Here is a 12263-nt window from a genome sequence, read left to right as displayed (position 1 = left end):
ATGCCAACAGATAGATTATATATTAAATCAATGCATGGACTTGCACCTGATCTAGCTTTATTACCTTCACTGAGGGCCTGGATCATAAGAAGCTGGTTTGAGAAACCCCCAAATCAATGAGGTTTCTAGCAGCTGTCCGTTCTAAGTCAGTCATTTAACTTCAGCCAGGCAGTTAATGGCATATGTTCCACAGCCACCACACGTTCCTTTTACAAGCCACTATGCCATCTGCTACGCCACCACATGGGCTCCCCTCACCTGCTGAGACTGCCTGTTCAAGCCTCTTGGTGAACATTGTTATATATGTAACCGGTGTCCTTCATTTCCCAGCCTGCTGCTGAGGCTGTGCAGGACAGGTTAAACACAGTTCCAGACCTCAGAATTTAATCCCACGTGGATACCTAAGTAAGGTTCTTTGCTTGCTCAAGAAAAATGAGTCAATTTATATTTTGACACCCGAGGTTTTACCTCGAATGTGAACAAATGACACTCTGCAAGAGTGACTTCCAGCTGTAGACTCATCCATACTCTAAACTTAAGGAGGACGGCATGGTTCAGATAGTGAAATTGCCGCTCAGATTTGTTTTAAACATGCAGGGCCAAATTCTGCCCTGATTTATAGTCACTACACCAGGAATTTGGCTTTAAAGTAATACAGATAGTAATGGCAGTGAAGCAGCAATTTTTAAAATTGAGACTGAATTTAGAGCTCATGAAAATTAAAGACTAATTGCTAACATAGCTGAGTCAGACACGGTGAAAGTTTGCCACATGCAACTCTGCCAACGCCTCTGTAACCTGACCTGCAGCCGCTACTGCTATTCCAGTCCTTGGCTCTCCGCACTGTACCCCACAATGTGCCGAAACACTGATCTGCAGCACCCCCCGCACACAATGCCCAGTTCTGAGCTGCAATCCCCTCCACTCTTCTAAATATTGGGTCTTTCTAGAGCAAAAAAGTGCAAATCATGCTGAACTGTGTGGACGTGCACATGAGGAGTGAGCTACCAGTATATTAGAACTGCTGAGTCTGGGCTTCCAAGGGCTGGTCTATACTACAAAGTTAGGTCGACATAAGGCAGCTTATGACAAGAAAGCCCTGCTCCCTCAGAGAGCTGGGCAGGTGGACCCTGCTCCCAGCTGGGAACCAGGGTGAGAAGCCCAGGGGACTTTGGACTCGGATCCCAGCTGGGAGCCAGGACAAGAAGCTGGGGTGACTTCCTCCCCACACCTGGCAGGGAAGGGGCAGGCAGGAAGCCCTGGGCAACTTCCCCTCTCCCGGTGGGGAACAGGGAGCAGAATGGGAGGTAGCCCACCAGGACCCCAGGAGCCTGTGGGGCAGCCAGGGTCCTGGCAGGGAGCTGCCAGTAGAGCTGAGAGACCAGGCTCTCAGCTCCCCACACTGTCCCTCTTAGGTCAATGGAAGTGCTCCTGGTGAGGACATGCACTACCGACTCAAGGAGAGTAGTGTAGACAGGCACTACTGCAGTAATTACTGTGGTGGCTGCAAGGTGACCTAAGTTTGTAGTGTAGACATACCCCAAGACAAGAGTCTGCATTTAACACACAGCATGCTTCTTCTACCACAGATTGTATGCCTGGACCTACATCAGTGTCAGCTTCAAAAGGGAAACCATTAAAAGTTTTAGTCACTTGTTCAGCCACAGAAAATGAATGCACAAGCTAATATAATGAGCTATTTACAAGTCTGCAGAAGGAATTAGATACCTGTTATGTAATCTTATTTCTGCCCTTTGAAACAATCAAAAGATTTCATGTGCACTTAGTAAGACATCATCCAAAACAACAGTTATGCAAAATGGAAACTATGGATTTTAATTCCATAAAGGAATTCTCACTGCTACTGTGTGGTGACATCAACTAAAACAATGTTCCTGCCTCTTCTTCTTCTTTCTTTTTTATTTCAGGGATTCATGTTGTGACTTTGGATGTGTAGGTTTTATCTGACTAGAGCCATGCACAAAGTCAGTAGACTACACAGGTGTCCCCAACACAGCTCTGCGAATGCACGTGAATCATGACCTGCTATAGCCATGGTTGTTCCAGTCCAGAGCTTCTCTTGAGAAGAGACTGCCAAACATACTGAACTGTGCCCAATTTTTGCTGACAGGAACAAATTCATTTTCAAGTGGATCTGAGTCATGATGTGAATTCAAGGGTGAAATCCTGGCCCCATTTAAGTCAGTGGCAAAAAACTTCCCAATCATTGGGGTGAAATACCCCAAGTCTCCTGAGAGGAAATACAAGTCATTCTAGACATCTAGCCAAACTCTGTGTGATTTGTAAAAATCCTGTATTTCCCCAAGAAGGTTTTCAGCATTCACTGTAAAGACATGTCACTTGCTCTGCTGTCTAACACACAGTCCCCAAGCCCAAATCCTAAACTAAAAACAGCTTGTACAAAATAATCCAAATATTCACTCAAGAAGCTTCGTCAGTCATGATAACAAAGGTTGCCTGTTTACAAGCACATCCCACACCTGCAAAATGCCATATTTCGCAACACTGCTTGTAAGAGGGAATGATAACAAGCCATTGAAACCATGTAATACTCACTGGGCATATTGTGGTCCATGCATCACTTTATTGAGAATCCAGCCACAATGCTAACACCAAACCTGCAACTTTTGGCTCTCCTGAGAAAGCTGTTCTTGGGTGTAGATCTTGGGATTGCCTTACAGTTGGGGAGGCAGTGTACCTAGTAGATAGAACACTATGCTGGGACTCTGGAATCCTGGGTTAGTAGCTCTACTGGCCTGCTGGGTAACCTTGGCCATGTCACTTCATCTCTCTGTACCTAAGTTTCCCTTTGAGATCTACTGATGAAAAACATTCTAAGTACTCAGTATCCTAGGAAGGTTGAAAGAGTAGAATCCCATACTAGTTAGTGCCAGATCTTAGCATATTCCACTTAATTGTAGCCAGTTCTGAGACCCTTCTTGCTTAGTTCTGCATTAGTCAATATTCCCACCACCCTGGGTTGGATTGGTTTGTTTGGAGCTATCGCTGCCCTCTCCCCGCCCCACCAAATCTCTAGGCACTTTCACAAATATATAAATACACATCACAGTTAACATCACTGTATCTGCATCCTACAACAAAGCAGCTTTTCACCAAGACATCAAAAGAGTTAAACTAAGCACAGGCCCTGCCCCTGAACTCACTTCCACCCCAAGTCCCCCAGAGTAAAAAATGATGGACTTCCAGTGTCCCGACAGGGACCGCTCCTCAGAAAACGCCTTCCTGGCAGTTAAACCAAGCAGGAATCTAGCTCAAGAAACTACGCTATCCACAGCTGTGGTAGCACAACAGGGGAAGAGAGCCAGAGTAGCCACGGCCCAAACCAGTTAGGGATAAAACCACGCAGGGTAATGGCTAAGCAGCCAGCGCAGCTCACAGTCATAGGCTCACAGTCATCCGGCCTTATTTTCACCCTCAGGCCAGACTCTGCTCACCGTGCCAGGGGCTTAATGCCATGCTGTAGAATCTGACCCGTAGTGTACTCTGGCGGGTATGGACCATAGATCTAATTCCCTCTGCCTTCTCTCTTTCCCCCTGTGAGATGTGTGGCCCCATCTGTGCAGGGGGCCCTGTGCAGTGCAGTTTTCCCAGGCTCAGGAATCCAATGCCATTCTACCCTCTATGGAGCTGGAGGCACCGTTTCCATCAGGTATTTATCATTTATCAAGCAAACACTGAGGATCGGGTGGGGAAAGCTGGGGTGGGAAGGTTCATGAGGTCTCCTGACTTGAAATGCTCCTTCAGGGCATAGTGCGGCTGGTTCCCTTGTCTTCTTCTGGTGGGTGAGGGAAAGCTCTCCCCAGGCAGTCAGCAGGGAGGGCAGGCTGTCCGGGGAGGGGATTCAGACCCGCATGGAAGCCAGCCCCAGTGTCGCCAATGACTTGACTGGAAAGGGTCTGGAAAACACGCTCATGTACCAGGTGCGGCGAGTGCCGACGGGCTGGAGGGGGGCACTTGGAGCCGGGCACGGGCGCAGCCTTTCCGCAGTGCCCTGGCCGGGCGCAGAGCGGGGAAGGGAGCGCAGGAGCGGGGCATACATCGCACGTGGAGCCGGGGCTGGCTGTGGGTCCCCGCTGCCGGGCGCCCAGTGCCAGCGAAACGCGGCTCTGAGAAGCCGGCGCTTGGCGCCGAGAGACCCGGCGGAAAGTTCTAAGAGTTGGACACCAGCTCGCTGGCTGCGGTCCCTGCTGCATCCAAAGGCGCCAAGGCCGGGCTCCGCCGGGACCGCGAGACAGCCCCGGCCCGGGGGAGGCCCCAGGGGCAGACGAGGCGCTGGGCCGGTGGCGGATCGGTTCCAGCTGGGGCGCTCCAGGGCGGGAGCACCTGGCCCAGAGCAGGCAGGGCAGCGGGGAGTGGCTAGGGGGCAGGTAGGTGACTTGCCCTGCGAAAGGGGACAGAAGAGATGTGGGGAGGGAGCATGGCAGGCAGGGCAGGGGCTCCCCTCGGGGCAGCGAGCACGGCGGGCGGGGCTCCCTGGGATGGAGGGAGGGGGGTTGCTAGGGGGCCAGGTCTGGAGGTGTCTCTTGGAGACAAGCAGGGGAATCGGGAATCCCTGGGGGCAGGCGGGAGGGATCCCCTGTGGGGCTCCAAGGGCGGGGGGGCAAGAGAAGGGGTTACCTTGGGGGGCAGGCTGATGATGATGGGCAGCAGCACCAGCGGGGTGCAGAGTAACACCAGGAACCGGCGGATACTCCACACTTTCTTCACTAGGGCTCCGATCGCTGCCATAGCCCGACAGACACCCAGCTGGACCCGAGTGCGCCCGGGCGCAGGGGCCGCCGCTTTATCCCGGGGGGAGGAGAGTTACTCCGGGGGGAGGAAGGGAGGGCTCTTACCTGGGGGCGGCACAGAGCACGGGGCCACTGCTGCTGGCCTTCAGCCCCCTCCCTCGGACACCCCGCCCCTCTACCCGGGGCACACACACACCCCGGCTCCGGACACCCCTCCCCTGCCCCCCACGTCCGGACATACACACACACACACGCACCCGCATGACAACCCCGCTCCTCATTCCTTCCACCCCCGGTCCCGCATCCAGCCCCATCCCGCCTTGTCCAGGCTCCGGCCACCCCACCCGCAGGCCCCCCGCACGCTGCCCCGGGAGCTGGAGTCCAGAGGCCGGCGCGGGTCCCCGGCAGAGGACACCTGTCTGTTGCCTGGAGGAGAGGGAGCTGTTTGATACAGAGAACAGCTTCCCCTCCCCAAGCTGAAGGGCGCATGATGTGCAAAGCAACCCCACGGAGCTGGTGAGCGGTGAACTCCGGCGAACTAGGCTGCGCGATCTTGTCCAGTCTGGCTAGATACCACCGTGATGGGCGCCTTAGAAATCCCTAACCGCCCCAAGGCTGGGGACAGGGCGGGGGCAAGGAAGAGGGGTTTTGCACCCAGGTCTCTCAGAAGCCATCGCTCAGTATCCTGGGGGCACGACCCATCCCTTGTGGGTCCCACAGCCAGCTCCCACGGGTTGCTGGCACGCCAGTCTTGGAGCGCTCCCTAAGCTGGCCAGCCAGAGTTGGCGGAAGAAGAGCTGGCCTGCTAGCGGAGGGTGCAGAAATAGGGTCCCTACCAGCTCTCCCTAGCCTCCACCCTTCTGCAGGAAGCGCGGTCCTTGCTGCTGCCCATGCCTCATGGGACTCGCTGCTGCTCATCATTCCCCCCCCCCCCCTTTGGCTTGAATGTCAGGGAAGTGCAACCCCCTCTCTTGAGCCTGCTCGGATGCTGCTGCTTCCTGCCGTCATGGCGGCTTCCCCCCTTCATGGGTCTCCGCCCAGCAGATGGTAGGTCATGCGGGAATGTGCTGCCTGGAGTCAGAAGCACGAGGGGCCATTGGCTGCATGTGTTCTGGGTATGAATTAGGCTCCCTGAGTGCCATAGGGGTGGAGACAGCTCCGCATTAATCACTGGTGCCACCGACTCCTTTCTACAGCCAACAGGGAGCTATCCTGAAGTGTTTTCTCAGTTATCAAACACCAGATCCCTCTCTTCAAAGCCTCATCACTGAAAAGCGCCTGATTGCATCTATGACAGGGCTACTCAGAGTGAATCCAGCTGTAAACTAATCACACTTGCTTCACAAGTAGTACACTAGCCATGATGATGTAGGGCCTGGGCCTGCCTTTCTGCAGCCACTTCCCTCGTTTTACAACGTGGAGCTGGCAGTCCCAAGTTATTCTGCCAGTTGGCATTGCTGTAAGTGAGGAGAAATAGGGACAGTTGCTGTATTGGGGGGCTTATATGCAACATCCAAGTTAAACAGTTCAGAGTTTAATAATAATAAATAATATAGTAATATGAGCTCAAGGCCAAGTCATTTAAACATTACAGAGAAGCTGGCAGCCCCTGCCATAGTGTTTCCTTTCAGTCATTTTAGAAGTGTGTTGTCCTTGGAGCAAATTTACTCCTGGTTCAACAGGACTGAAACCAGTAGTTACACCAGGGATGATTCTGGGCTGGCCCTAGTGTTTAGTGAGCACAAGCAGTGTATGTTTTGTTATCCTTGGGTATCTAATATGAAGAAACACTGTGTTTGTGATGCTGCAGTTGGTCGCCTTTAGAAGGACGGTAATGGCAGCTTCTCCCCTAAATGTAATGTAAGCCTTTTACAGGGAATACCAAGGCCCAGTATGAGAATGAGCTTCAACAAATGGTCCAGAGACCATGAAGTACAGGGCCAAATTAACCTTTTGTGGTCCTGGCCCCAAACATATTTGTGGGCCCCCATGGGGACAATGGGGCATGGCATGGCAGGGGCGGCCCCGCTTCACCCAGCCCACGGCGAGGGCACTATTTACAAACCAGCAGTTGCCCCACGCATAATGGCCCGCCCAGCTCTGTGCTGCCTGCCTGCCAGCCAGCCCCTTCCCTCGGGGGTGGACCCATGCCATGTCACACAGCCCCCCTGCCCAACACCAGAACACCCCCACGATTCCCTATGGCCAGAGCCCGCTCCCTCCCCTCCCCTGACCCGCTATGCCCAGCACCTCCCCAGACCCTGCCACAAATGCACAACACACCACCACCCCTGCCCAGCACCCCACACAGAACCCCGTTCCCTAGTGCCCCAACACACAGAGATCTACCCTGCCCCCTCACAGCCCAGCACCCCCCACTGGCCCTCCAGAGACCCACTGCCCCACACCCTGCCACCCAGCCCACTCACCGGCCCTGCTGGGATATGACTGTGTCTGCCAGGATGAGCTACCAGGGCAGGTACCAGGGTGGGGAATCGCTCCAGCCCTTTGAGAGTGGTGAGATCAGCCAGGCCAGGGCCTGCCCCACCCAGGCTCCGTCAGGACCCACTTGCCTGGAGGGACCCAGCCAAGCACCCCACACTGTCTTCCACCACAACTGGCCAGGCTTCTGCATCAGTCCCAGGTGGATCAGCTCTAGGAAGACAGGCAGGGCCCCACAGGTGGTGGGAAGGAGAGACTGCCTGGAGCTGGAGGTGCACTGGGGTCTGGCCAGGGGGCAGAGAGAAGCAGGCGGGTTGAGGCCACGGGGTGGAGAGGAGCCATCGGCTGACCGGCAGGTTAGCTGAGAGAGCAAGTGGTGGGTGGGGTTGGGGGAAGCCAGCGGGCTGGCGGGGTCTCAGGGCATAATGCAAGCAGAGCAGGCCAGGGCCCCTTCTGAGCATGGGCCCGGCTCCATGGCACCACTGTAAACCTAGCACAAATGAAGTAGTGGGATACACAGTGCACCCGAGACTCCAAGGCTCTCATTTTCATTTTGTGATAGTTTAGTCTAGTCTCGATTCTCAATTGCCTTGCACCTTATATCATCATTGACGCTTGTGCAAAAATGATAAGCATTCCCATAGGTGTGTGTGGAGTAATCTGATTTGGGAGATCTCACCTGCTTACATAGTTGCAAGGGAGAAGGCATTGGAAAATAAGGCCCTTATTTTTAAAAGATAGAGGTTTTGCCAGACTAAGAAATCTAAAGCAAAGCTTCAGTATAGAAATCAATTCAAAAAATGTCATGTAACTTTAAATTTTGCACAGTTAAGCTACAAAAGGCAGGAAATGTAAAGTTAAGATTCCATCAGAAACATTAACTGTGTAACCTTCATTATTATTTAACATTTATATTACAGTAACACCCAGAGAGGCTTCAGCTGGGATCAAGGCCTAATTGCACAAGCAAATGCATTCTCTGCCGTGAAGTCTTAGAATTAGGTTTTTGCAGTTAATGTCTAGAGCTTTTTAAAGAAAAAGTGGGAGAGGAAGGGGAAGGGTAGAGGGAAATAAAAAATCCAGGGCTCCTCAGTTTGCGATGTTTACAAGATGTGGGAGGGCTGCATTTCAAAGGGCATCTGCAAAAGCTCTCGTTGGCCGCAGGTGTGGTAGGTATGATTGTATAGTTATAGGTGTAGCCATTGCACTATGCTTTGAAAATCTGGCCCCATGAATGAAATTTACATTTCAATCCAGATATCTATGGAATAAAATTCCAGACCTAGGGTCATAACCACCTCATCTTTCCCACACTGCTAAATAGGAGGAGATCCCCAGCTAGATGGAATAGGAGACCCCGTGTGAAAAGGGTTGAGACCCACTGGTCTATAGGATTACAATCCAGAAGTGAATATATAGGCAAAGTTCTCACTGAGATCAGTGGAGTTTTGCCTGAGAAAGGATGTCAGGATATGGTCCAATAGCGGAAGGTAATGCTGCAGATCTGCTTAGCTTAGATTCTTGCTTTCTTTGTGCTCCCCATTCCCCGTTACATCTTCCTCCATAATTTAGAGCATATTTTATTTAGATATTGTTCAGACACATACATGGGACAAAAGTGAAAAATTCTACGTTCTGGATTGCAGAATCACAGAATACAACTCAGCGTAATGACAGCCAACAGCTCCAAATCTATTGTCCCCAGAACTCAGACACCAGCCAGCACAGCTGTGAAATAGCTGTCAGTGGAAGGAGCATGTTTCCAGAGATGACTTCTCCAGTAACAAGGTAACTAAAAGGTTCTTATAAATAACTAGAAGTTATTCCTTCTCACAGTAGAATGCAGGTCAAACCTGACTCAGATAAAACAAATGGAATGGGCAGACTGGGCTGGTTGAGAGAGGTAAGGCTTTTCCCACTACATGTTCCCGTCTCCACTAGAAGGGCACTGAGATTAGGAAGAGCCCAGACAAAGGAAAGAAGATGGAAGAGAGCCACACACATCATGTTGATTGATCTCCTTTCACAGTAACTAAGAATTAAAGAAACCAATTGACGACTTTGTTAGCGAGTTACACTTAATCAGCTGATTAAGGGATACAGAGTGACCTGCAAACAAATCAACCCAATCTATGGGGTTGAACAGACATTGTTCATATGAGCAGTGTCACTGTCTCATTAAGATTACTTGGTTAATTAACATTTATTTACTTTTGTCTATTTATTTAAAGTGTAAAATGTGCTTAACGCTCCAGGTGCTAGTACAAGGCAGTTTAAAAATACACACACACAAAGTAAAAACTTATTTTCCACTGAATGCATCCGATGAAGTGAGCTGTAGCTCACGAAAGCTTATGCTCAAATAAATTGGTTAGTCTCTAAGGTGCCACAAGTACTCCTTTTCTTTTTACAAATACAGACTAACACAGCTGCTACTCTGAAACCTGTCAAAGTAAAAACTGACTCGCTGTCAACATATAACAATCACTGAACTCCCTTCCCCAGCAACACAAGCCCATCTTCCTGCCATCGCCACTCAGCCCTAGTCACTCCCCCCTCAGAAAAAGCCTAGGAGAATAGAGATTTCTTGCAACATGCTTTGAAGACCAGCACATCTGGGTTTCTTCAGACCACAGGGGCCAATTTATTCCAGAGCTGAATGGCCTCCGCTGAAAAAACCCTATCCCAAGCCCCATACAAACATATCTGGTGACGATAGGCTTCTGAATCCTAATTGGTATCAAGTGTAGAGCTGTCTCCAAAGTAAGGAAAAGACCAAAATCATACCAATACCCTACAGCATCTTCAGCTGCAACAGACTCCAAAGCAATTTGCAGATGGGGAGCCCACCTTTCAAACTTGGGCACCCAGTTGTCAATCTGAGCACCCGAATGCACAGTTAGTGCCCTCACTTAGGTGACAAGTATGAAAACTGGACCCTGTGTGTATGGGGATCATTTAGCCCACCACTGAAAAGCAGCTGCCTCTGGGATGGAAATGCAGCACTCATGCTGCACCAGTAACACACTGCCATCATATTTATAGAAGTTGAAGAGTAACTAATGCAATTGAAAGTCCAGGGGCAAGTGTAGTAAAGAAGGTAAAGCTGGAATTTGGTCAGGATACCCCAGTTAATACCCCTACTCTTGTGGGAACCTTTCATGACTACAGTTGGCACATCTTATCCAAAAGACGGTGTATCCAGCAAAAGAGCAAGCACCTTGCTGAGGCATTGGTTCAGTAATGACAGAGGAAAGAGTAACTATTGAATCACCAGCACTCTCTGCAGTACAGCACCTCCTAGCACCATGCTGAGGCAGCGGCAGAGTATTAAGTAATAAGGGTGCCAACCAGGCCTGAGTTAACTAACATGCACTCAGGGCGTTTGCACAGGGCGCCCATCTCACGAGCAAGCTCGACCACCAGATTTGGGTGGGTAGCATTGTGACGACGGGCCAAACCTGAGAGGTGCGGCGACCAGACACATGAGATGACAACGCCACTCACTCTAATTTAGCCTGGCTGTCCCCACCACGGGCCAAATTTGAATGAGTGGTGTTGTGACCTGGCAATACCACCCACGCAAATTTGGTCCTTGCAGTGAGAGTGCAGGGCAGGTGAGGGGAGCAACAAGAGCCACAGCCGGGATCGTGAGGAGCTGCCCTTGCCCCGAACTGGAGCAAGCACGGAGCCAGGTGGTGCGGTGGGCAGGAAGGTTCATGGGGTGGTGGTGGATGAGGGGCGGGGACCTCAGTTGTTGGTGGACTAAGGGTTGGTGGGGAGTGTTGCAGGGTGAGGGGTTGGGGGCACTGGGGGATGTTAGGAGGTGGTGGGGTGAGTTGTGGGGGGAATGGAGGATTTTGGACGGTGGTGCGGCTGGGGGCTGGGATGTTGAGGTGAGTGGGGCATGTTGGGGGCTCTGCCAGTGGGGCTGAGATGCCGGGGGCTGAGGTGAGCAGGATGTATGTCAGGGCTTCTGGGATGTGTAGGGGATGTCAGGATAAGTGGGGGCAGGCAGAGGGCTGTGGGGCGGGGTGGGCTGGGGTGCTGTGCAGCTCCTGTTCATGCTCTGCAGGGCTGGTAGCAGCTGGAGTGCAGCGAGAGTGGGGTTGTAATGCCACTCAGGTTTGGCCCAGCTGCCCTGCCGTGGTAACGAGGAAGGTGGGGGCAGCCCAATTTGCACAGGACACCAACGTTCTTTCACCCAGCGCTAGTATCAGTCGGTTCGCCATTATCACTTCCTGGGATTTCCTAGCAGAACTAACCCAACTCTTTTTAACTTGAGGGCCAGCAGTATCATATCTAACAAGACGTGTATTAGTTGTATACAACTCTATTGCAAATCTAGCAACAACAAAAAACAGTGGTTGCCCATATCTTTTTAAATGCAGCCAAATCTAAAGTGTCCTTTTTCACAGCATACCAGCTTTAGTGGTCTTTTTAAAATCACAGGACTACGCTGCTATTTGCCTGAAGTGGGTATGTGCTTGTTTGTGTTGGTTTCTGTTTTGTTTTCCAGGGGACCACTGTGTTATTCTAATTTTACACTAGTGCAGCTCTGCTGCTAATGGCATTACACCAAGACAGTAAAATGGGTGTAAGGCGGGGTGACCCTACTTCTTTTCCATCTCTATTCTCAGAAAAGGGACACAGGCATCTTCTCTCTCCTCAAGATCTTCCACACTGCAGAGTACCTTGCTTCATGCCATTTGTTATCAGAGGGAGTTAGCAGGTCATGCATTTCAAAATAAAATCTTAAATGTTAAGGCCAGAAGGGACAACTAGATTATCTTGTCTGGCCTCCTGCATAACACAGAGAATTTCAGCCTGTTACCCCTGTACTGAGTCCAACAACTACATTAAATACATCTCAAATACAAAGGGGGAAAAGGTGCTTACATCTGACGTGCTAAAAAACACTGAAAATCCACATGCTTAAATATTTGTTCAAATGCTCAGTCTGGAATCCAGTATCATATTTCTTCCCCGTACACAGAAATCAAACACAAACACACATTATGGAGAAGCCAAAAATGACAACGCAGGGAG

The 12263-nt window shown here is 51.0% G+C and overlaps 1 protein-coding gene and 1 long non-coding RNA gene across 4 annotated transcripts in view; one reads left to right on the top strand and one right to left on the bottom strand.

Annotated features, from left to right (window-relative positions):
• SLC13A3 (solute carrier family 13 member 3) overlaps positions 1-4825 on the bottom strand; it is a 42465-nt gene extending 37640 nt beyond the window's left edge. For 2 of the 3 annotated variants that reach the window (XM_073309550.1, XM_073309551.1), the window contains exon 1: positions 4660-4825. In XM_073309550.1, coding sequence (XP_073165651.1) covers positions 4660-4770 — 111 coding nt within the window. In that variant the 5' untranslated portion in view covers positions 4771-4825. Of the gene's footprint in view, positions 1-2577; positions 2672-4659 lie in introns of those variants that run through there. The other variant, XM_073309553.1, reaches the window with a different exon arrangement.
• The window catches only part of LOC140897168 (uncharacterized), a 12267-nt gene continuing 3535 nt past the window's right edge, over positions 3532-12263 (top strand). The window contains exons 1-2 of the long non-coding RNA XR_012154689.1: positions 3532-3691; positions 8861-9002. This is a non-coding gene — a long non-coding RNA (uncharacterized lncRNA). The remainder of the gene's footprint in view (positions 3692-8860; positions 9003-12263) is intronic.

The sequence above is a fragment of the Lepidochelys kempii genome, chromosome 13 (assembly GCF_965140265.1).
Source record: "Lepidochelys kempii isolate rLepKem1 chromosome 13, rLepKem1.hap2, whole genome shotgun sequence".
Lineage (NCBI taxonomy): Eukaryota > Metazoa > Chordata > Testudines > Cheloniidae > Lepidochelys > Lepidochelys kempii.
Note: the sequence above shows the minus strand (reverse complement) of the source record. Positions and strands in the feature narration are given on the sequence as shown.